The 21,001-nt window shown below is 35.8% G+C and overlaps 1 protein-coding gene and 1 long non-coding RNA gene across 16 annotated transcripts in view; one reads left to right on the top strand and one right to left on the bottom strand.

Annotated features, from left to right (window-relative positions):
- Positions 1 to 21,001, bottom strand: part of ADGRB3 (adhesion G protein-coupled receptor B3) — a 445,578-nt gene that overhangs the window by 87,032 nt on the left and 337,545 nt on the right. For all 13 annotated transcript variants that reach the window (XR_012579769.1, XM_014264918.3, XM_005483937.4 and 10 more), the window contains 3 exons: positions 9,229 to 9,355; positions 7,503 to 7,606; positions 4,710 to 4,812 (listed from right to left, as the gene is read on the bottom strand). Coding sequence is in view for 12 of the 13 variants with exons in the window: in XM_014264918.3 (XP_014120393.1) it covers positions 4,710 to 4,812; positions 7,503 to 7,606; positions 9,229 to 9,355 (334 nt within the window). In the remaining variant the exon portion in view is untranslated. The remainder of the gene's footprint in view (positions 1 to 4,709; positions 4,813 to 7,502; positions 7,607 to 9,228; positions 9,356 to 21,001) is intronic.
- The window catches only part of LOC113458853 (uncharacterized), a 43,592-nt gene continuing 32,334 nt past the window's right edge, over positions 9,744 to 21,001 (top strand). For all 3 annotated transcript variants that reach the window (XR_012579770.1, XR_003379509.2, XR_012579771.1), the window contains exons 1-2: positions 9,744 to 10,747; positions 19,167 to 19,272. This is a non-coding gene — a long non-coding RNA (uncharacterized LOC113458853). The remainder of the gene's footprint in view (positions 10,748 to 19,166; positions 19,273 to 21,001) is intronic.

Below are 21,001 nucleotides of genomic sequence, written 5' to 3' on the forward strand. Positions count from 1 at the left end.
ATGTTATGGTGATCAGGACAGCCCTTTTTCATATCCTTTAAGTTATGGTCAAAGAGATGAACTTCAAAATACAATAGTAAGCATAATAAACTGAATTTTGCAATTAAACATGAATGACACAGAATATCAGGGTTACTAAATCTTGCATTAACATCTTCCCTGCTCTTTCCATAGCAGACACACAGAAACCTGACTATGGCTAAAAATGAACTGAGTCATACAGCATTATTAAAGCATGTTTTAAAAATATTTTAAAATATGACACTTTTTCACAAGTGACCCAAATATCAGCAATGAACCCTCAATTAGAGCCAGTATCAGATCATATAGAAAATAGTTAACTTTTCCTCATATGTATAAGGAATTCTATTGGTTTTTTTCAAAATGTATTTAGCTTTGTTTACTTCACAGGAAAAATAAATACACAGGAACTGTTTATATCAAAAAGCAAATGTGTTTTTGTTTAGGCAAAACTGTGAACAAACCAAGATATTCTCTGAATGTATACAAAAGGAAAGAGAATTTATGAAAAAAAAATCCACATAATACTAATCAATAACTTATGGGGATAGGGAATCTATTCATTAAATGAGATCAGAAGCCTAGTAAAAGTTTATAGCTTAAATGTTAAAGGCCCACATATAGAAGAAATATAGCCATTTTTCTAGATGGCAAGAAGAACATTAGGAAACATAAGATAGCAAGAGTTATGATATAGTGAAAGCTACAAATCAGTGATAGATATTTCCTAAAAATACCTATCAGTCTCTTCAAAGTAAATATTTTTATTTTAAGTAAGTGTAATCTATAAAGTAATGCTTTTGTAGATGCTAGGGACATCCCTCAGGTTTTGTGAAATAACAGTTATTTTAGCAATTAGGTTATACATTAGAAGTTTTACCCTTCCTTAATTCAGGACACTTAATTTCAGAGTTAAAACTAAATTCAGTTGTTAAAGTGCAGCAATTGCGTATTGTCAAGTTTAAATATGATTATGTGACTAACATTTAACAGTGGAAAGAAAACGAGACAGAAAGAAGTACTAAAGTAAATTAATATGCTTCTCATGCACAGTATAACACCAACTATACTTAAACAAGATACATAATTAATTTCATAATATTTTTGTAATTTCAGCCTTCGGTGACCTGTATTTCAAAACAGGAACTGACAGAACAGAAATCTTTTACACAGTCTGAAACATTAAGAAAGCTTTGAATAAAGTTCTGTGTTTTCCAAGGTTTAGGGAAACAATGAAAAAATCAGAACATTTCTCAGCTGTGTCCTTCAACAAAATGCAGAACATGTTTTGCTAAGAAGGAACAAAGGGGCAAAGCTTTTCTGTTGACAAAAGGCGTTCTGCTATCCCAATCCAAGCCTTACAAGGGAAACCCTACTCCCCACCATGACTTCCCTCTTGAACTACTCTAAAACGAGCTGAAATGATCCATGACCTAGACCTCTGTTCTACTGTTGGTATCCTCAGATTACTTGAAATGGACAAAAACCATCACTTTTAAACAGGTAATATATGAAATGGAAAATCTTTTGGAGCTTGAAAAAATATAAATCCCTTCTACATGTCCTCAGTAAATATTTTGTCAATTTCTGACCATGGGAGGCAATCTATTTTACTGAAAAAAAGGACAGAACTTAGTTGAACCAAAGAGAAAGAAATTTTCAAACTTACTCAGGTTTCATTAAAAGAAGCTGCTGCAAAAACATTGATGATATACTCAGCTTTCAAAAAGCAGAGATAAACCTAACATTATAGAATATCTATGATTTTTTCAAACCAGAAAGAAAACAACAAAAAAACCCCCTGTGCCTTTCTGGACCAAGACACTCAGTGTTTTTCTCTATGCCGTAGATGTCAATGGGTGTAAATAAAACAAGCCACAGAAATTTCTTGGAGATTGAATAGCACTGAAGTTAATAAAAGTAGTTTGTGAAGTGTTTAATACAGATAAAGTAAACCACAAGCTGCAAACAAATCAACAATATGCTGCTTGCAATAATATATCTTTAGTATGCTAAATTTGCATACTGTTCAACTTTAAACTGGAATTCAGCTTTGATGACATTTATGAGGACCTACTCAAAAAGCAAATATACACAAATATAGAAATACAGACAATTTCAATTCAGAGCAAAACTAAAGCACAGAGAAATGGGATACGCTTCAGCACTGTGAACATTAACATCATCATGTGGATGTTAACTAGCTACCCCTATAAGGTAAGAACAGCGTAACCAGAAGAATGACAATGGAACACAGTAAACAAACTCAAACTTGGCATATTATGTTTCTCAAATGTTCTCTAATACATTAAGAAAAAAAAAGAAGAGTTCCTCTTGCCATAAAATACTACTTCAGCATTTATTCATCAAACCATTTTTGCTGACTTGGATATTACATTGTCTTAATAAAATATTCCCAAGATTTCTAACAAAATTTTCAAATACTAAAAATCTCAAACAGTTTCACTTCCAGTAAATAATAAAATGTCAGAAACAAATTTAAGATATTTTTAATCTTAAATCACAAGTCAGGACCTGATTCTCTTTCTAAAGTTTTTATGTACGACTTTAATTTTCCAGCTCAGAAAATGAAAACATAATTTTTCCTACAGTTGCCAGTACTGCAATCTAGATGTATAGTCTAAAAACCAAACACTTCTTGGCATCATATATTATCTTGAAAATGAAAAAAATCAGAACTTGAATTAAAATACACCTGATGTCTATACACATCCCTACTTACAAACACAGTGAAGTCATACACAGATATGATTGCTTTTATTTGAGTAAATCTTCACTAAACAGTGGTGTTAGCCATTTTTATTGATGGTGCATTCATAGGCCAGCCTCTTAGAGCTGCAATATATTCATGCATCAGGCAACATTGTGATAAAAATAGTTTTGGTTTGTAATAAGGGACGTCTTGCTAGATATAACAGATGTATTTTGCCTTTGATCCATTTGAGGTGCTCCCTGGCTAGAAATTCCTGGTTGGTAGATATATCAAAAGCAAGACGTGGGCTTAAAAAAAAAAGACAAGTGTTGCAAGAATTGTTATTTTACAGTAATTTTTCAGACTGCATATTAAAATTATAAACCTCGTGATGTGCTTTTTCTGTTAATTATTTCCTTTGAAATTTGCATTTTTGGAACTGTTGGTCTCAGAAATATCTCAGTGTAATATATCCGTCTTTTGAGAAGTTCAGGAAGCAGAAGTGAGGGAGCTCAAAGAGATTAAGACTAATAGAAAGGAACTGGATTAAGAGCATGTTTCAGCTCAGAGCTCCCTGAGTCAAGTATCAGAGAAAGGCTGCCAGCATATCTAGGAAATGTGTTAGCCAACACAGTTGCTCTCATGCCCTCAAACTCTGATTCCACTGTGGCAATGTACACAGGAACTTGCATCGACTGAACCGTATCTATTCTTGAAATGCATAATAAAATAGTATATATGACTATGTATGAAATTCCAGGTAGGATTAATTCTGTACTCTGTTATACTGAAATTGTTAGTACATTGCTTTTCCCTCCCTGAATAAAATCTGTGAGAGTTACATGGCTTTCTTCTAGAAATCCATATTTTGCTTATTTTTACCTCTACACACTCTCAAAATTTTAAAAGCATATTAATATCTTGACTTCAATAATTTTGTTACCATATGTGCTGGAAATGACTGTGCTTGGTTTGGATATGTTTTACAAAGTACAGCTATGTGACTTGCATTGAATTGATGAGAATTCTGGCAGCTAAACTGCTAAACACTTATTTGAGAAGAAGTAATGATTAATTACAGGCGTGTTGTAGAAATATCAGTTCCTACAGCAGATGACGAACATTATTTCATTTGCTATCAAAAAAATTAAGATGAGCAGTGCATTACATAGTTTAACATGGTAGGAAAAAAACTACTTTACAAGCACTTGCTTACTCCAAAACTTCACAACATTCTATCACATATTGCCCAGTTAACCAACTACATCCTATTTGCTATTCCAAGCAATCCTGCAGTTATGGTTGATTTCAAGCAACCACTCATTGACACTTGTGAAAGCTGCCTAGCAGCACCAGGCACTGAGTGATTCCTCAAAACATTGGCAATTCTTCTGTTCTACAGGAGAGGCACAAATGCCAATGATGTTCAGAGAACAGATTATTAATAATCAGCAATACATCACTAAGTGAGGTATGTAGGGTTATTACTTTCTTATAGCTACATCAGTCAGAGATCTAACTGTTCTATGGCTCATTATCATGTCTGTTTCTGCACATTTTCAAGAATCGTACTCCAACTTCTAAGCAATTTCTACTTGCCTTTCGAGTACCAGTGTGTTAATAAAAAGACAAAAACACTGTAGCACAATCCTATTACAACTATTATAATGAACCAGAATTTGTGCTTTTGATGTTGAGCCTTTGAACTTTTTTGCTTTGAAATTTAGTTATAAAACACACAAGTCTACCACAGAGAACACAGCTTATCTAGAGGGAACAATACCAAAAGGGATTTTTAGAAGGGAAATAAAGACTATGCAAGATGGTAAATATTTTCCCTTGTCTCTTAATATATTACCAAAACCACCAAGTCCTATGAGTATAGGACTAAATTGATGTAATTATTTTAAGCTAAAAACAAGTAAAACAATGATATTAATCTTTGAGGGAAAATTTAATACAATCCATCTCATACCTTGTTATGTGTCTGAGTTTGTCCAACCAGGATAAGGATATTTGATGAGATAATTGACAGGCAGAAGTTGATTAGAATTATGGACCTCTCAGATCTGATGTACCTGTTATTAAAAAAAAAAAAAAAAGAGAAAAAAGAGAGGGGTACAAATTTTTTAAAAGGAAAACAACTACAAAGTCACACAAAGGTTTGATTTAGTTCTTGCATTAAATATTGCAGATACTCTGAGAGGTGTTCCCTTACATGTGCTCAGAAAGAGTATTGGAGAGTTATAACAATGCAAACATGAAAACTACAATATTTTTATAGATATTGCACAATTTCCTCTTAGTATCTTGATGTATTTTAAAAATAATCCACCAATGATTCTTTTGAAAACTGCTGGCAACATGTTTCTAACACCATCCTGACAATAATGGGCTTACATGCATTCATGTCAGGAACTTATGCTGTCTGCTTGTCCCTGGGAATATCCACAGCTGGCACAGACCACTCATAATTACTAACTAAAGCAAAAATATGGTGATTAATATAAACAGAAGATTTGATCCACAATGTATAAATAAGATGCAGGTTGGTGGATGATACTGTGGCAGTGAATTTTGAAACATGTTATTGGGACAAAGATAACATTAATCTTGATGTTCCAATAGTACTGTAATATACTCATAAGACTGAATGCCAAAAATATCCAAATGTGTACAGAAAGATTAAATTATAGCAGTGAACATCACAGTCACCCTTGCAAACTTATCATATTCATTTTACAAATATATTTGGGATGAAAAAGTCAAAAAGTCTTATCACATATTTGATTTCAAGATGCAAGTGTTCTCATTTTTCTGTATACTATACAGCCTTTCTATATGCTACAGGACAAAAAGAGAATGATTATGGTTACAACTGAAGTGCCTTTCTGACCTGATTTTTAGAGCTGTTAACAGTAAATGCTGACTACTAAAAAAAAATGAAAGTTAAGGGTGGTCAGTTCCTCTGAAGACCATGCCAGATCTTTATATATGCTATGACCACTACTATATGCTTCTCACTGGAGTTCAGTTAATATTGCTGTCTCCTCCTGGGATCTACACCCATAGGTGACTCTGAGGAAGTAATAAAAAAGGCTGTTGAACCCACAAAAAATGCTGAGCTTTGGTCATGAAATTAATTATAGTCTTTCTTGCTTGCATATCAAGAGATGTAGCATTATGCTTTTCCAGTTAGACAGAACAACCCAAATACCACAATCCATGTTCTTCCTTAAAATATAGCAACATTCTGGTTCTATGTATTTGCAAACAAATACAAGAAGTCCTGTGTGCCTTTGCTCACACAGAAAGCCCACTGCTACTTTCTATTGATTACTATTGATTCACCTGGGCCAATTCCCAGCACTGAGTGCCCATGGATTACAAGGAATCTTAGTGGTTGAGTAAATACAGTGCAACAGGAGCTCACAGCATTGACTTAAGCCATAACACATAACTTTTTATCTCCATTTAGAAATTCACAGAATCATAGAATCATAGAATTGCTTGGGTTGGAAGAGAACTTAAAATCACCCAGTTACAACCCCTTGCTATGGGCAAGGACACAATCCACAGGACTAGGTTGCTCAAACCCCCATCCAAACTGGCTTTCAACACTTCCAGGGGTGGGGCATCCACAACTTCTATGGACAACCTGTTCCAGTGCCTCACTACCCTCACAGTAAAGAATTTCTTCCTTGTATCTAATTTAAATAATGGAGTAGACCAGTCACACTGAGCATGACAGTATTTCTATCCAAGTGCTAAATATAGTGGGAGTGCAAAAATAACACTATAATTCTTTAGATGGGAGTTATATCCTGAAATACTCTCATTCTTAGTTTTGACAGACAAGAATTGATAATTTTTATAGTCTTTCATGATAACTTATGTAACTGGATATTCTTAATAATTATATATATATTTCAAATCCTGAGTCTCTGTGGTACATAAGAGTGACAGAGAAATGGGTGTAAAATTATCAAGCTGCTTCTACAAACAAAATTCTATTGGTTAGTTTTACATTACTTTACAATTTATTGTTTCATCCCCTTGTTTCTTATTACTTTCATAAGAATCTATTTTACTTTAATTATTGAAAAAAGTGAAATGAGAATCCATGTTCACTTTTTAAAAACATTTATTACTTTGCATGACTTTTTATCTTATTTTTCTTCACTAAGACATTATGCTATTTCTCATTGCTTCTCAGATTAATTTAGTCCATGTGTATTTATTGCACTTTTAAGTCAATATAGTATTTTAATATTGCATACTAAGGACGGAAAGAAAATCTATCACTGGGATGTACCATCACACTATTTAAGACTATTTAATTTATGGTCTTTATTTAAACGTATAACTGATGTGAACAAACTCAAAATCAGCTGACTGAATCTTCCTAAATGTGCCACTGCAATATCATTTTATTTATAAGTTTTATTTAAAAATGTAAATGGGGGAAAACCAGCTAAAGGTATAGTCCAGAAGCCTAACATGAAATATATAATATATAAGAATCCTGCATTTATCACTATGAATACCCCACCAAAAGAGGAATACCATTCCCACTGAAGTGGGGAAAGAGAAGAGTGGGCTCTATCATCATTAGCAGGCCAAACCCGTAAAACTGATCAATCTCATCAAAAAATGCATCAAAGCATGCACTACATTTTCCAAACATGGCTCTAATGGTCTTTTTAAACTGCAATTCCAATAAATATAACAGTGTATTTGCATTTAGCTTTTTCAACCCATTACATACCTCCATAATGCTGCATAGACAACTGCTAGAGTGATCAAGGCCAAGCAGGAAAGACCACTGCCTACTATTAAGGTCACTGAGGGTGTACCAGATGATTCCATGATCTGTAAGTTACAACAGGCAACCATGAAGCAAAAACATCCTCAGCACTTAAACCAACAAGTCAAATGAAAAAAAAAGCAAAAAGAGCAAAATTAAAAGCAGACAAACTACTGCAGATTGTTTCGGTAATATTAGTTATGAGGGAGAAATCAACTTAATTCCAAAACTGATCCCTACATAACACTGAGATCTGCTTAATACATTCCTCAGAGGCCTCTGAGCTTTAAAATGCCTTGTAATACCTGCATGATACTTTGAAAAATAAACTAGTAATATTACAGTGTAACAGGAGACTATGATGTTAGCACAAGTTTAAATGACTCTCCAGTAAACATCAATTAAAAGATATACTTCTCTTCAGAATAGCAATGTTTATAATTGTGCATTAAACATACAGCTTGGTTTCACTCTAATATATTGAAGACCATACAGTAATTTGTCCCATAATTTGATTCATGCTTGTTGCAGAATGACCAAACTTTCTGACTTTTAATAACTTTGACTTCAATCCACTGTTCTCACATGCTTAATTTCCTTGGGCCTAGAAGGAATGGCAGGATATCTATGGCAACAGTATCATAAGCCTTCATAAAAAAAAAGCTTCAAATTCCGAATTATTTCATTTTTACTCTGTGTGTTAATAAAAAATGAAAATAAATTAATGACCTTGAGAGCAAACTAGTTTTCCCTGCTCTAAGGCAAGCTATTATCCTCAGGTATCAGGTCAGTTTTTTCCTCTCTATATATATGTGCTCATATTCTGAAATAGACATGGGTTTTACTAATAAATATGGAAAAAAAATTAGATCTAAAAGTTCTAAAGGATATCATGCCTGGTTTACTTAAACGCTTTTTAAGCTTCAGGGACGTATTGTAAATTACATTTACCAAGATATCTTTTGCCACCCAAATAGAATACAAGACAGATGTACTTTTAGGCCATATCTCGGGCAGAAAGTAGTATTTTATTTCAATCACTTTTTTTCCAAATGGATTTACTTTGCTATTAAAAAGAGTCTGTTCATATGTTTCCAAAACCAGGAAAATGAAATCATGCTTTAGCAAGATAACTTCACAAATATTTGCTTTTCAGCTATTTTTGCATTCAATAATATTGGGAGTGTCTGCTCATACACTTAATGTCCCCTCTTTCTCGTGAAAACTTGATTATTTTTCTTACATCGTATCAACAGACTACATAGAAAATCTGTGCTGAAAACGTCCAATGCAGATCTGCAATCTGTTTAACTACAGTATCTAGGGTTTTCCTACCAAGAGCAATAATAGAGACCTGTACGTTCCCTTAATCGTTCAATACAAAAGTTTTCTACACATTTGCACCACAATTACAAGGCTTTCTCTAAAAAATTTATAGAGTTCGAGAGCATGCAAATTTCCCTAGGATTTAGTTGTATCACAGAATCTGGAATTCATTTATCTGAGGCACTGAAGACACCAGGAGACTAACATTTGACTACCTGCAATATTAAACAATTCCTCAATGCAACGTCTGCAATATACCTGAGAGGAAAGCTGGACCAGCTCCCCCCTCCCCCCGCAGTCCCCCCCGCATTCCCTTTTCCATTAAAACTGGATTTTTTTTCTCCCCCTCTTTGTTACTTACTATTTCTCTAGGTTGCTGAGCCAAAATGGCGAAGGTAGAGAGACGATCACATAAGCATTTCGTATGGGATGCATCGGTAAGCACAGTTTTACATCCCTGGGTGGACCAGGTTCCCAAAGAGTCGTTCCTGCAAAGGAGAGAGAGAGGAGGGGGTGGGGGACACGGGGGTGATTACGCCTGTCGGCCGGTGCCGCGAGGAGACAAAGCCGCGGGACGGGCGGAGCGCGCCGCGGAGTTGGCGGCGGCGGCGGGGACTTGTTGTGGGGCAGGGCGGGCGCGGGCGCGGAGCTGTCCGGGCGGCGGTGCTGAGCGCGCGGCCGCTGCTGCGCCGAGCCCCGCCAGCCGCGGCAGCAGCCGCCCCCTGCGCTGCCAGCCACCTCCGAGCCTCACCAGAGCACTGCGAAAAACTCATCGGGGGAAGAGGGGGAGGCTTTGTTTCTCTCTCTCTCTCTCTCCCTCTCTCTCTTTTTTTTTTTTTTTTTTTTTTTTTCCTCCTTTTCCTACCGGCTCCGTTTCTGGCCTTTTGTGAGAAATGTGATGTTCTGTAGTTGCGGTGTCTTTTTTGATCCCTTTCTTTCTCCACTCCCCGCCCCCCCCTTTCGTGTGTGTGGCTAGGTTAAAAGCATGTGGTTCTCAAACGTCTGCCTGGGTTATGCCAGTTGGACCGGGAGATGCCGGATCTTCTGTTCTGACTGCTATTTTTGCTGAGGATTTGGGATTTTTTTTTTTTTTTTTTGGTTGTTGTTTTTAGCTAGCAGCCTTAGAAATTTCACCCTGGAAACGGCAGCATCAGATGCCTCCAACTCTTGCCTTAGCTCCAGCAGAGGGGTGGATTTCAGTACAGCAGCACACATCACCAAAGAGACACACGAGTTCGCCCTCCAGACATCACTCAGCCAACTCGCCTTTCCTCGGCTCCCTCCCCCTTCTCGAGTCTTTTTCTTGGGGTGGCAGCACCAAGCTAACCCCAAGCCAAAGCACTCGTTTGGTGGCACCTTTCACCAACCACCCCTAAACAAAACACGATGATTAACACAGCCCCCGAATTCAATTAGACATTCAATATGCTAATGTGAGGTCTGAAACCCACCCCAGCAGAACAATAAAAATGGTATCAACCCACGTTTTCTTTGTGCAGGCAAGGAGAAGGAGAGGGAGAGACAGAAAATCATCTCCCCTGTTTCCTGAACTGCAGTGGGGAGGGGGAAATATTTTCTACAGGAAAAAGGGGTTGGTTTCAACTGAAGCAAACATATTATCTTTACATGTGTTATATTTAGAGAACAACTGGGTTTCTTTCATCTTTTTTCCCTTTCTTTCATGTCCAAGGAGCAACTGCAGTGACTCTGCTGCCAGCAACAGCATGTGTGCTGTCAATTCCTGTCCATTTCACCTCAGGTCACTAAATGACTTAAAAAAAAAGAAAAATGAAGGTCGAAGAAAGCAGGAGGGGGAATAAAAATTTCCAGTCCCCGTGACCACCCTTGTTTCACCTCTTCTGCCTTGACAACACACCTCTGTAAGTCATTCTATATGCCAGGGCCCTCATGCAAAGGCAATTTGTTATCCCAAAGCCTGCTCTCAGAGTGCAGTTCACCCCAGGCCATCTCAGCATTTTGTGCCACTAGTTTTTGAACACACCAGATGTAACCCTTACACACTATTGTCTTCAAAACAGAATCCTGTAATAAACAAAACAAGCAGTGACTGAGGGAAACAATTGAGAGAAAATCACCAATTCTTCAAGCCACTAAAGCAGTTTATTAGCTTTCCCTTGCAAATTGTGTTTTTCAGAGAGCCACATCCTAAATCAACATCCACTTTGAAAAATAGAGTTACATATTTTAAACTCAAAAGCTTTATCTTCTGGATAACTTAAACAATTTATTTTATTAGCTTTCTTGTCTCTTCTCTTATTGTGGCACACAGTTAAGGCCAAATGAAATGCGTTTGTCTTTTCTGATTAAATACTAAGGATTGATAGCTTAAGATAAATTGACATATTTAAAAACAAAAGGGTGGTATTATTAGTCCTGAGAATAAGATTTAATAAACTGAATTCACCCTATGCTGAAAAGCATTGGATGCACAATACATCCAGTTAGCACTAAATCCTTGCAAAAGGTGTCCGATGCACAAGAGTTAAAGAAGTTCAAATTATAAAATCACAGACACCAGTTTCGTTTAAAACAAAGCATCTGTTAAAATTATAATTATATTGAAAGTACTATAAATCATGGGCAGACCAGCAGATTTACACAGGTTCATTCAGTTCTTCAAGTTACTTGCACAAATAGAAATTTCCAGGCATAGAGTAACTGAACCATAATTCAATATATATTTTGCAAAAATTTTTCAATACTACTGAAAATTTTGTAGAATTTCCAAAAGCAGTCTGAAATGAACAAAGGAGTCTAATTAGACTCCAAAATAAGACATCATGTTAGGAGCCAAGTCAGTCTAATATGGACACTTTTTGCATTTTATTGTTCATGTTTTTCAGTGATAAACTTCAATTTCTTACTTAACAGTATTATGTTTTTATATGTTCCAGATCAAAATTCATTAAGTAAATTCCTTTTCTCTCTTCTAATCAGTGCAGTTAAATAGAAAAAAAAAGTCTCATTAATAAATATATTTGTAGTCTGTTGAAATTACAGCTAATAGAAGCTGCACAGAATGCTACACTAAGTCCATGAAAGAGACTGAGCAATGAGAAGGACCAGAAGAAAAGCATAACTGCAATTTGTTGCATGAGGCTTACGCCAGCAGAACAGCAAAAGCATGATTACTAATTCCCTCAGAGATGCTGGTAATTTTGACTTGTTGACATAAAGTAATGTTTTGGTTTTAGGTATAAGTAAATAAAGAATGGAAATATGGAATAAAAATGGATATATTGCATTTAGTACATCTCAGTGCAACAATTTTATAAAGCACTCCATCTATGATCTGTCCCTCTTGCAGTGCAACTCTTCTGGTCTAACCAGAATCTATCTCACACTTAGAAGCTTCATTGCTTTTCAGTGTGATTTTCTTTGACTATGTGTCTAACATTTAGGGTTATCATATGAATATGCAAAAGGGCACCTATTATTCCTGTGGATCTTTCTTGTTATGCAGAAAGCTATAAAGGAGTGACAGGTACTATTAACACATGTTCTATTTATATCTAGGGAAATTATTGAATTGAAAATATCTAGCAAATATAGATGTAGGTTCATGCCCATTATTGGCAATTTTTGTACTCCTCTACTGAGTTACAGATGATTTAATCAACCTGGCAAGAGTCCCATGATAGAAGCAAAGGAGTTCCCAAGAAGCATAGATTCACCATTGCAGATCTTGTGTCATCCTGCAGTTGAGGCAGGGAAAAAAAGCAGAGGAATCAGGGAAATAGGGGGGAAAATTCTAAATAGGAAGTAATTTGAGCCTAAGGCTTTCTGGCTAATCTGGCATATGGACCAAGAACACCCTCAGCTCCAATGCTTATCTGTAAGTGTGCCCTTCTCCAAGGAGTCTTGCAGCTAGTGGAATATGGGAGTGTCTTTTCAGTACCTTTTCAGAGTTCAGGGTGAACTTCCTAGTTCTATGCAACAAAAATGATGGCCAAATGATATACAGAAAATTATTTTAAAGGTGTATTATATGGAAGGGGAAAAAAGTGAGTCTTACTCACATAATGTATTACAATATTGCATAACTATGTTCAGTACTGAAAAAAACCGATATTGCTATCTCAGATATCAAAAGGGAAATGTCATTTTAAGACAGAACCATCTTTCTAAAACAAAAATTTCACTGATGACACAATTGCTTATCTGACAATGACAATCAGGCCACATTTTATATTCTAGAAACTGCTTCTTTTATTTTGTAGTATTTGTCTTGGTCTTATGACATAGTTATTAACAACTCACTATTTTTTAATATAATTAATAATATACATCTTTCACTAATTGTATTGGTTTGTTTACTTTAACTTCCTGATATATAAAAAATCAGACTTTATTATCAGACACACTCACTTAATAAAGGACTTCACCTCATACCATACACTGTCTACTTTATTAGTGTATTTTGAAGAAATATTTTTCAAATGAAAGATTTTAACTTTTTTAATGGAGATTCTGTGAGGTAAAGGAGCTAACAACACCTAGGCAAACACTTTTCCCCAGACTAGCAACTGGTGATCCAAGTAGTTGCCCGGGTTTTGATAATTATAAACAAAGAGTTAACATCTTGCTATACATCTACGATAGTAGTCTACTCTAGTAATTTCTTTACTAATTGGTAACTGGTTAAATTAGGATAAAAAAGCTTTTTGTTGTATTACTTAGCAGAAAGAAGCTGTTATTTAAGTATTTAATTACAGCTTTGTAGAAAGTAAACTACACAGAATTAAAGAAATTATAATATTATTTCTGCTGAGATGATTTTAATTCTTCTTAATTCTTGTGTGTACATTTCTATAATTTTTTTTCTGTTCAACTAGATGTTGTTTTCCTTTGGGACAGAGTTTGGTATTCCAACTTCATTCTCAGTAAAGAATGATATATAATGATAAGAAGCACATGGAAAATGCAAACATCAGAATTTTTTAGCCAGCAAAAGGCAACAAAAAAGCCTGTGGCCCTTATGAATAGCAGGTTATAAATATCACTGTGCCTGTTCAGATGTTCTAGCTGGCACATTAGTGAAGATGAAGTCCTTCCCACACCTGCTTGCTTCTTTACACCTGGATCTAAAATCCCAGAGAAGCCATAGAGAAGGCTCAATGGCAGGCGTTGCCTTTCACTTGTGCATGTTTATACATCTGAGACATGACCTAACTCCTAGCATCCACAATTTCTTCTGTGATCAGTCCTATTCCTACCAGCACTATATGGCAACACCTGGTTTATTGCCACAGTCTTTCCTAAAGTAAAAAAGTAATATAAAGGAAAAATATGAAAAAAATAAGACAAAGAATATGTGGATATGAACACACTTTCCTTAATAATGTCAGCCAAAAAACTGCAATTTTAAAAAGGATTGTTTACCCTGAAATTGTTAATACGATTAATATTAGGTCATTATGACTTAGGGCTTTCTTTCCCCTCACAGAACTAAAAAAAAAAACCCAACAAAATAACCCTCCAAAAATCATGAAATTGTGGAAATAAAACTGAAAAAACCAACTGCCTTAAGACTACATGTCTAAAATACTGCAAAAGTCCCAAAAAGGACATTTGCATTTGTGTGGTGTCAGAAAAACAAACTGGGAGATGAATATCTTGCAATTGGATTTCCAACCAGAATACTATAGGGAGTTCATTTTCCCAAAGACTAAGGCCACTTTTCCAATTCAGACATTGAATTGTTTAATTTTCCTCAAAGATATTCTTGTGAACATCTTTTTTGTTAAAGAAAACAGAAATCTTTGAAAATTTAATTTTCTCGCTGCTCTTATATTAAACGTAAATCCTATATAAATAATTGTTTTGTAAAACTAACATGCATCTGGGCTGAAAACCAAGTTTTATTTTAATATGATTTAAACTAGAGATATTAAACTGTAAAAAGTAGGATTTGTAACAGAGACACTGTAGTTATAAGCATATGTTGTTAGATTAACTTTCTAATAATGTACAACTTAAAGAAAGTTCCAAGGGAAGGATCAAAAATTGCCTTGGTTATCTGTTTGGCTGCAATAAATAAATGATTCATCAAAAGGAGAATTATGGAAGTGAGTATTAATGCTTGTGGTAATATCTTATTAATCCCTCTATTTCCCTGTTCATGCAGTTTAGGGAGTGATCTAGCACACAGTATGTTTGAAGTGTGCTGTAATCAATAGTTGCCCTTCTAATAGCATACTGCAAGTGTATCAATGTGTAAAATGAAAAGAATTTTTAAATAAGTTAAATGACAAAACCAGGATGAAACAAATACTAGAAGTTTCCTGTCTTCTACTGCATAGTTCTTGACTAGTGGTCCTCTGTACTACTGCTACTACACAGATTTATCATTATTTGATTTATGGGATTCATTCATGTTTTTGAACAATATTGGATAAACAACAGTCATTCAGCTCTGTTTCTGTGTCCTAACAAGCCTAGTGGATTGCATTTGAACAAGACCATTTCCCCCTCTTCTCAAAATTATAGAGAAAATCTCCTAAGATTTTCCTAAGATAAGTATTGTTGCATCAAAAATTTGGAAGGAAACCAATCACTTTCCATAGCTTTATCTCTCTCTGACTCTGCAGATGGTCTCAGAGAAAGTACAATTGAAGTACTGTGTACACAATGCCCAAGGATGTTGGTGTCTATTTAGAATTTTTGAGAACTATGTCTTCTTTCCTCATGAACCCCCAAAATTATTGGTGCAGACAAGAGGCCCTACTTCCAGCCCAGGTTATCTTGTCTCTTCCTATCTTGTCTAGGAAATCTTGTTAAGTTCTTAGAAACTATGTGAAGCAAAGTTCTAATCAAACTAAAACAGACATATTGTGTCAAATTGACAAACCATACTATCTGTGAATCTGTGTTCACCAAAGTTCCTATTAAACTTCATGATCAGACTTAGTGTTTTACAAGTAAACCACATTATTTGTGAATCTGTGTTCATGGAAGTTCTTACTGACATGGACCAGATTTATAGTGTTGAACAGGTAAACCACAAAGTTGATGAATCTGCAATTGAATTGAAATGAGATCTCAAATGTGCCACAGTACTGGCACATTTGAGATCTCATTGAATTCAATCAGACTTAGAGAACTGAATTGGTTATAATCAGAAATTAAGCCTAGCTGTACTGAGCCCCTATGATCTCTGAAGACTACCTGGAAACTAAAAGGGTTTATTTTCCTCCCAGTTTCTACACTCTTATGCAACACACTCCTTACAAAACCAGTAAAATCTTTCATGTTCTTTTGTTGAGCCTACAGATATGCATATAGCTTTATGGTAAACTAAGGAAAAATTGTCATATGGTGCTTTCCAATTGATCAACATAAAAAATCTTTCATATTGTACTATTATTCACATGGACTCCTAGCAAAAAGAAGCCTTGTAAATTGTCTATGGCCAGAGGCTGGGAAAGGTTAGGGGCTCAGAAGTTTATCCTGGAAATTAAGAATGTCAAAACTTGGTATCTATTTTTAATGTTCCTTCCAAAAGACAAGCAATAAAGCACAGTATCATTAGTTCAAGTTTCAAGGCCAGCATGATGAGCAGGGAGAGGAACAGGTGTGAAACAACGGAGGGAAAGCGAAGAGATTGGGCTTCCATTAGTGTTGCTGTTACAACATGCTATCCTACATTATATGGGCAGAAAAATCTAAAACCATTACACGTCCAATTTCCTCAAAAAATGCTTTGGATCAGACTTCAGAGATACTGACCATAATGTAGGAAAAAAGACACATAATAAGAATGGCAGAAGCAAACATGTTAAGTGGTCAGATACTGCAATGATGCTCATTGCTGTGGTGATGCATGTGAGAGCCAAGCTCTTTGGTGCTAGATGTTTACACACTACCTTTCAAAAACTCGAGTTAGGTTCACCTCAGACAGTGGAGAGTCTCCCTCTTATCTTGCAGCTCAATGGTTCTGAGAATATGAGAGCTCAATTTCATGCTGTTTCTGAGGGGTGTTTAAAGGATAAGGATTTGCAGAAACGACCTAACTCCAAACTACAGCATATTCTGGAGTAAAAGTACTTTCACACCTTCTTATTGAAGTGGGATTATGCATTGGGCCAGAAGGTAAAACAAAGTATGGACTTTGTAGCCACAGTGCAAGAAGACAGGGTTTGGCATCTTCATTCCAGTTCCTGCCACATTCAATGTTACTTACTCCGCAGATTAAGCATTCAAATTTCAGTATTCCATGTTCTCTGAAGATCCTCAGATTTCATATTTGTTCCTTCATATCTTAGCTGTATGACTAAGAACACTCATAGTTGTCAGCATCTCCTCCCCTGTATCTTGTGATACCACCTGCTGCTCTTACACAATCCTACTGCAAATCCAACAACTGTTATCCATGGGTTCTTTGAAGAACATGCCGTGGGCTATGGCAATTGGAGATAAATTATTGCCCTAGTGTAAAATTTTAAAGATAGAAGACCGTTTTCTGTCTCCTTAGACTTTGAAAACAAACTTAACTCACGCCAGATTGAGATAAAACAAACAACCAATAAAAAAATAGGACACAGTTACAAATGTTTGTAACAAAAAAAAAAAAAAACCAAAAAAACAAACTGACATTTGCTCTACTGACATGGAGATTATGTCTCCCCTTTTATCCAGCTGTTAGTCTGCAAGATTTCTTAAAAATTCAGTTTACAAAGAGTTCTATCTTCTCTATATGTTAGGCCTCAGGTTATGTCCTTTTTCTTGTGTAAGACACTTGCTTTTTATAACCAATCCTTTTTTGTAAGTCCTTCCCGGAAGCCTAAACAGATCTAATCTGTTTTTCTTCACATGCATTGATTTCTTTCTTATTTGGGAGATTATCTGACCACCCCTTTTAATTAAAATGAGTATTCTTTTTTATTCTTCCTCAGAGATGTCTCTTTTTCAGATCAGATGTTATCTTTTGTACCTGACCGGACAATTAACAACTGCTTCAATAAGAGTAATCCTTATCACCCTATTCTCTCTTTGGTGAGTCAGCATGCATCCTGGCTGAATCTGCACCAAATCTTTCACTGGTTATCAGGCTGCACATTAAAAACACATTTGATACAAATACCTCAGTAGGAAAAAGGCATAAATTGCTGTTGGCTCTTGACTGTGATCAGACACGTAGTAATAAGCCAGTGACAAGGGGTTGTAAGGATTGATGCTTCACATTTTGGTTAGGTATTTTCTCTTCTGCAAAAACCTTAATTACAGAATGTAAAACAGAGCAGTTCTTTCCCTTTCAGATAGTCAATATTTAGTCATAACATGAAAGAATAAGATTACTGGTGAATAGAAGGAATTAGACAAGCCTCCTTACTCCAAAATGCCCTACAGCCTAACGATTTCATTCTTACAGCATGGAAATTTCATTCTTGCAGCACAGAGATTCACTCCTCTCAAAATGGCCTTGAGTCTTGCAATGATGAGACCCCCACCTTGGGTCTCTCCTATCTTGGGTGAGATTTCTAGCCACTGAACTACCAGACAAAAAGCTTACAGTACAGGGCTTCATACATGTGCTGTCCATGTTTTAAGCATCAGCCAATTCACTGTTAATAAAGGCCACAGACAAGACTGACAGAGAGACAACCTGCTTAAGTACCTTGATGAGAGTTGATGCTGAGGCTCTTCTGAGCATTTTAGAAGAAAGACTTGATGGCCAAAACAGCTTAATATAAACCACAAAATATCCTCTGGATTTAAGATTCTCCAGAGTTGTACAATGGCTGGAGAGGAGATCTGGCAAAGCCCATTAAAGATTGAGTAGTGGGTATCTCTGTATCTCATATAGTAACTCAAACAATTAAAATGGGGCAACGCAACAAATCTGAGTGAGCAGTTGAGATGTGCTGACTTTGTATATGCCCAGCTATGAGCAAATTAAATGCAACCCAGCTAAACACAAAGCTTTTTCAGAGATTTTATGATCTGGTTAAAAACTGAAAGTAAATAATCCAGATGTTGCTAAGCTGGTAGATGTAAGATGTATATTGAAAACTCCCTTATTCACAGAGCTAACTTCTATATCACTATAAAGTAATGTGTCTTTTTTGTCTTTATAATTTCAGTTTTAAGATGTGGGAAAATCACTGTGGGTAAACAAAGTCAAGTACAGATTTAGGAAATGGAGGTTTTCTTGTCCAAAGAAAAAGAAAATGCAAGAGACACCTCCTTAGTGAATTTTTTAGCCTTTTCTTTTAGCACTGACATTAGTGTCTTTTGGTCAGGTTTATTACCTTGAGACTTATTAATGTGTCTGCTTAGCTTCCAGACTCAAAGTACCCCCTTTGGACTCCAGCCCTGTGAGGTGAGGTACTGCTCATCTGAATCTTCCTGAGTGTTTGTATGTACAAACCAACTGCCCAGAAAGGTAAATTACAGATAATCAATGTTTTTAATACCTCCTCACACCTGTGTAATGGTAGCGTTGCCTAAGAAAAAAGCCAGCTGATGATGCTAATCTCTGGAGATAATACCCTAAGTGTTTCACTGAGGTTTTTGGCTAGAAGTGCATGGAAGAAGGATACGTGCATCACACTGCACAAAACATGAAAATAGACACTCTGGAAAGAGTGATGGTCTGCACTGTGCCACGTCTGAACAGCAAGCTTTATGCACTAGGGACTGTGGCCACTCAATAGTAAAAAGGCACATGTTGCAGAGGAGGCCACTGTGGTCCTCAAGGCCCACAGGTGAATTCTGTGGACATGCTTCAAATTTAGTCTGCACATGTACAATATGTTTGATGCATTCACAATGCAACAGATAATTTGCATTTGTAATAATAATATATCTGGAAGTCGCAGAAAAATTTACTGCACGGAATAATACAGAACTTAAGTCCTCTTACTCCTCTGGTAAATAAATCCATTTCAACTAGTCAGCTAGAATGTTTAGACAAATGTGACTGCTGGCATTAAAAACTGAATAAATTGTTTAAGAGATTGGACAAGTGATTTTTTTTCACAGTCTAAAAAAAGGGAAGAGAGGAGGTGTTGGGGAGTATGTGCCTTAAGTAGGTGCCAAGAAAGTGCCTGAACAAATGAGTAAAGATTACTAGCCTATCCACTTTCATCTCCTCAGAAATTTTTTGGTTTTGTGTGTCCTTCTGATGGGAAGTAGCACCAATACTCCACAGGTACAAGAGTTGTAACAATGGGGTTATCTTCTATCCACTGACAAAGTTGGTATGGTCTTCAGCCTTCAGATACGGTAGAAAAGGATTGAAAAAAGTGTCCTACAATAATGATTACGTAGCTTTCATCTAAAACCTTGAAACAGACAGTGTCATACTAAATCTCAACATAAAGCAGAGATCAGCTTGAGGACTGAAAGCCAAAACCAAAATATGAAGGTTCAATATACATTCAAAATAAATACAATCAAATACAGTGCTATATTTATTTCCTTCTATTTTCACACAAAGATAGAGATGCTTGCAGCACTTTTGATATTTATCACACTGTATCACTTAGGATATTGAAAATACATGTATCTAAAACATACACAATAAAATTATTCAGTTAATGTTGCAGTTTTTTGTTCTCATTGGCATGAAAGGCATATCTCATCATGTCTGTCTGTCTATGGTATGTCACACAGATGTGGCATGCCTTAGATGAAAACTCAAAAACTGAAATGACTCTCCCTTCAGTCAAACATAATATTGTAAAGAGAAACTGCTAGAGAGCCTTTTTACATTTTGAAGTAATTTACATTCTGTTATGTTCTCACACTACTTGATGTTTTAAAAGTGCAATGAAAAAGAATACAATTAATTTAAATTACACTACTTGATCTGAATTCCACACAGACTACATAGTACATGAAATGCATTAACTAGAATATATCTCCTAGAAATTACATAATGAGAGCAGTTGCAATTATTGTCTGTGCATGTAATATTCAGGAAATGTCATGAATCCACCTCATCTCTGTGCATGCTGTATATTGATTGGACCTGTCAACTCCAATGGAATATCCTCAGTATAACTCACATCAGAACCTGGCACTATATTTTGATCTCTCAGACAGCTAAATGATATCTAAAATTACATATAAGCAAACATCTTTCTATTGACTATGCATTGGAGAAAACT

Source organism: Zonotrichia albicollis, chromosome 3 (assembly GCF_047830755.1).
Source record: "Zonotrichia albicollis isolate bZonAlb1 chromosome 3, bZonAlb1.hap1, whole genome shotgun sequence".
NCBI classification, from domain to species: domain Eukaryota; kingdom Metazoa; phylum Chordata; class Aves; order Passeriformes; family Passerellidae; genus Zonotrichia; species Zonotrichia albicollis.